The sequence below is a fragment of the Verticillium dahliae genome, genomic scaffold (genome assembly GCF_000150675.1).
Source record: "Verticillium dahliae VdLs.17 supercont1.6 genomic scaffold, whole genome shotgun sequence".
Taxonomy (NCBI): domain Eukaryota; kingdom Fungi; phylum Ascomycota; class Sordariomycetes; order Glomerellales; family Plectosphaerellaceae; genus Verticillium; species Verticillium dahliae.
In genome coordinates, this window is record NW_009276926.1 from 1,608,284 (window position 1) to 1,612,758 (window position 4,475).

Here is a 4,475-nt window from a genome sequence, read left to right on the forward strand (position 1 = left end):
ACACACACTACTTAGCTCCTCCTACACCCAATACACATCCCCTCGTCTGCATCCGCTCATTCACTTTTCTTCGCAAACGTGCTCTCTGACACACCACTTCGCATCATCTACCCCCCTCGCCTACTTCTACCCCACGTCACCACCCCCTCCCGACGTCACCCCCCCCCCAACCTCCTCCCGCGACATCTTCCTCGTTGCTTGTTCTCTCCCGCAGTCTGCCATCCCTACCCGCCTCGTGCCTACTGCAAGACTCGACCTGCACGTTAAAGAAGGCCCACGCCAACCCCCGTCTAACGCCGCCTTCATGCAAAATGATACAGACTCTCCGCCAGCACCACGACAAGACGTAGAATCTGCGGTCTTCAACGGATTGCGTACAGTGCGTCGAATGGCTAGTCTTCGTCCTTCACGTCGGAAGAGCGCGATGACGCGGTGGAGGCCTTGCTGGCCTTGTGCTTGCTGTCGAACTCCTTGAACATGGCCGTGATCTCTTCGTTACCGTCGTTCTTCTCCATCACGAGGTTCTTGAGCCATCGGTTCTCCGTCTCAAGGAGGTTGATGCGACTCTCCAGCGCGGACACCTTATCGGACATGTCCTTGGCGCTCTTCTCGAGGGCTTGCTCGCGCTGCTTCTTCTTGATGCGGAAGCGGGCACTGGCGGCCGTGTTGCGCCTGCGCTTGTCCTCCTCGGCGGCAACGCGGGAGTGCTCCTCAAAGCCCTGGATGGGTCTGTTCACGGGGTTCAACACAACGCTTCCCTTCCTGCTGTCACCAGCGCCCGGCGTAGGCGGGGAAACATACGCGTTCTGCTGCTGGGGCATTGGCGGCGGGGCGTAGTGCTGCTGGGGGTTGGGTTGCAGAGGCTGGAGGTTGCCCAGGCCCTCGTGGAAGGACGGGACGCCCGGGCCATGGTATGTGTTGAAGTTGTCGAAGTTAAAATCGCCTGTCATTGTCAGAGTCGGATCGTCGCGGGTCGAATTACAGTATCGAGCGTGGAGGTCTTGGCATCGTGGCGTCGCGAAAGGATGGGAATGGGGTCTTCGTCGGTGATGGCGAGGGTTTGACAATGACAGACTTGTGGATGGAAAACGAGGACAAGACGAGATCGGGGAGCAAGAGGGAAGGAGGGTATCAGTGAAGCCCGCCGGATGGCATGGCCGCCCATCGCGAAGAGGTACTTGATCTTCGCTGGCCTGGCACTTGGCGGCAGCCCTGATGCGTCGCAACGGCCGCTGCCCCTGCTAGGGTGATGACGGCAAGTCACGGGATATCGCATCATCCATCGTCCTGGTGGTGAGCTTGGGCTCTGCACCAACCAGAGAAACCTCCCCACCCGGCTTGCGAGGATGCATTAAAGGCGCTGCATCCTCCCAATGATGGGGCGGGAGACGGCATGCTCTTCTGCATGACAGGGTGGGGGAGAGTCGCTGGCGCCCGCTTGGGTTCCATGTAGACCCTGTCCTTTTCGGCTCTTCATCTCGTCTTGATTTTGTGATCGAGGCTGGCAGCTGAGTGAGGCTCGACTGAATTCAACCCCTCGGGAGTGAATCACTCCCATGTAAAGTGGGTCCAGCCAACACCGAGTAGCGCCGAAAAAGCAGAGCAGCCGATCGAAACCAGCGGTTGCCGGATGAGGGATGATGAGCGGGCAAAGAAAAAGAGGATGGGGGAAATCTCTGTGGTTTGACCGTTTTGAGGAAATTTGATTGTGAGAGGGAAAAGCAAAGATGAAGTTTCCACTCGTGCGCATTTCGACGTGTTCATGGTGAATATGGGGGAAGAAAATGATATGTGAGGAAGAGGAAGGTGATGCCATGCGACGACAGTGACAATCGAAGAGCGAACGAAAGAAAGAGGGTTGATTACTCACCAGTGGCCATAAAGTCAAGGTTTGAGAGGTCGCCGAGGGGTGATGTGAGGTCATCACCAACAGTGGTGACGGCGCTTGAGGGCACCTCCGATTCGGGCTTCGAAGGCTGAGCCTGGTAGTCAGTGTTCTGACCCGTCTCGAAGTCGAAGAACTGAGTGTTGGTGAACATGGCGAGGTCGTCCTCGAAACGGAACTCCTCCTCGCGGGCGCCCTTGGCCTCGATGGTGTTGAGGTCACGCAGATACTGCGAAACATTGGGGCCTCGACGGCCGTTGTTGTAAGACGGCGCCATTGCGTTTTCGTGCAACAAACGTTCGAAAGGGTTTCTTCGTCGTCTGGGGACAGAGGTTGTTGAGTTCTGTTGACAGGCGATTAATGCTGGTTTCTGAGGACCTCTTGTTCGAGTATGGAGGGGCAGGCTGCAGTGTCGAAGAAGAGCAGGCTCGGCGGAGGTCAGAGCGCGTGGATTGGACTGCGCTGGCTGGGGCTGGGTGCGGTTTTCGGCCGACTTGGTGGTGACCAGTTGATCGATCGGGTGACCAGCAGGACGTCTTTGGCGAGCGGCTTGTTGATGTCGTAGTCGCAGCGTGCGTATTTTCAGGTCGAGCCTGGATGATTCCTTGGTGGATTTTGTGGTTTGGGTGGTAGGAAGGAGAGGAGGGAGAAGGAAGCGATCGGGTGGGTGGAAGGGACAAGCGTGAATTGAATGAAGCCGATGCTTTGTTCGGAATCGGAAGGCGTAGGGGTGGAAGTGGGCACAGGCAGACACTGGACTGCTGAAGGGTGAATGTGAGGGTGGGTGGAGGGGAAAGTGTCCCCTCCCCCCCCCCCCCCCCCCTCCCGGGGCTCCCCCCCACGCTACCCACGGCCAGTGTGGCTGGAAGTTACAGGCCATCGGGCACCCAACAAGTCCCTCATCAGCGCTACGCAGCGCCCGAGGTACATCGGTCCCGACAACCTACGACGCATGCCATTTCCTCACGACGTGCATGAGCCAATGGAGAGGCGTGATCCCCTATCAGTCATCCCACGCTCGCCTGACCAGCACGGTCTTTCTCTGTGTACCTTTTCACTTTCTCGACTGGTAGGCGCATGAGGGACCATGCCTTCCAAGATTCAATCCCCGCGGCCTGTGATGACGGCTTACTGGTGCCCTGTCTGGGCTCTGGCAGGTCACGAGTTGCCACCGAAACCCTCGGTCATGTAACCCTAATGACGACTTTGGCACCTCACATCGGCCATTGTTTGGTTTCGCATTGTCTCCCCATTTCGCGTTGACTCGTCACCTTGACTTGCTATCGAGAGAGTTGTGCGCCAGGATTTGAAGAACATGCGTCTGCTACTCACTGGGCGCCAGAACCACATATCATCATCGTGAACACTAGACGCTGTGTTTGTTCCGGTCAGGTCAGGTACTTGACCTTCTGTCAATTTGTCAGCTCCACCCCGCCGGCTGTGTGCATCGGCATCAGCGAACAACAAGATGGACCCTGAATTCAAGTCGGAATGCGCCGTGTCGGCGTTACACGCAAATCATAGCCAGTAGCAGTGAGTGATTACATGTACCATGTGCCTCCGCCCACCGGACTTGGATCCAGATGTCGCTAGGCGGGGCCATCGATCGCTTTTCCTCTACCATGTTTGCATGTACACCTTAATTACCTCATGCTCACGACTCATCGACTGCCAACGAGCCAATGGTCTCGTCATCCGCATCCGAAGCGGGGCCAATGGACCAGCACTCCGTCACTCTTTCTGGATCCCCTCTCACTGGCCCGTCACATTGGTGAGACTTGCCGTGCATCAACAGGACCAGATGGCCCGTGCATCGACAAGCATCGAATGCAGCGCATTCGAACGTCTGGGGCCTTGCTTGACGTGGAAGCCAAGCTTCGAAGAGGCTGTAACCAACAACAACAACCCCCCATCCACTCTCCACCCCCACGACGCGTCGCATCCACACCTCGTCGCGTCTTGCCCCATGTAGCTTCACCACATCCATCATCGTTATTGAGTTGGCTATACGTCCACCAGGCCTCACCCATGACGCGAAACTACCATGGCCCGTCTGTCCGTTCCCACGACGGGCCCTCTGTCGTCCGCCGTGCGCATCCACAAGTCGAACGCCATCGTACAAAAGATCGTTGGCCGTCTCTCCCGTCCGGCGCTTCTTTCTCTCGCTCTCGACTGGCTCGACGAAGACAACCAGTTGTTATGCGCGCCGCAGCTCGGCGGCAGTCATGATCCGAACGACTTCTACCCACCGGCCGAGTCGCTGCAACAGTTGCGCCGCTTGTACCTAGAGCTGCAGGCGAGGAAGGGCTCTAAAAAGGATGTTGTCGATCGTGTGCTCGAAGGGATTGGAGACATGGGCTGAGCCTCTACCAGCTAGCCATGGCAGATGTGCGATACCTCCACGAGCACCAATCTTCTCTGAATTGGATGGCCTATCAATTGGCCCTTGTCACTCCTCACCGTGACGGTGACGACGACAACGATGACAGCGCCATCACGTTGAACCGGCAGTCTCTGGATGTGCCACGCTTCCATCCGTCCACCTTCCTTCAGCTTTACAGAGTCAGATTCTTCCGGATGTCAAAGTCCA

At 57.3% G+C, this 4,475-nt stretch overlaps 2 protein-coding genes across 2 annotated transcripts in view; one reads left to right on the forward strand and one right to left on the reverse strand.

Moving 5' to 3' along the window:
- Nucleotides 1-392: 392 nt before the first annotated feature.
- VDAG_04042 (regulatory protein cys-3) lies at nt 393-2,495 on the reverse strand (the record flags this gene model as incomplete). The annotated part of the gene is made up of 2 exons (XM_009654126.1): nt 1,871-2,495; nt 393-943 (listed from the first exon to the last, which is right to left on the reverse strand). The coding sequence occupies exons 1-2, from the start codon at nt 2,160-2,162 to the stop codon at nt 393-395; spliced, it is 843 nt and encodes a 280-aa protein (XP_009652421.1). The 5' UTR covers nt 2,163-2,495.
- A 1,434-nt stretch (nt 2,496-3,929) lies between these two features.
- VDAG_04043 (uncharacterized protein) overlaps nt 3,930-4,475 on the forward strand; it is a gene marked incomplete at both ends in the record, with an annotated part of 1,444 nt that continues 898 nt past the window's right edge. Inside the window, one exon of the mRNA XM_009654127.1 lies at nt 3,930-4,215. Coding sequence (XP_009652422.1) covers nt 3,930-4,215 — 286 coding nt within the window. The remainder of the gene's footprint in view (nt 4,216-4,475) is intronic.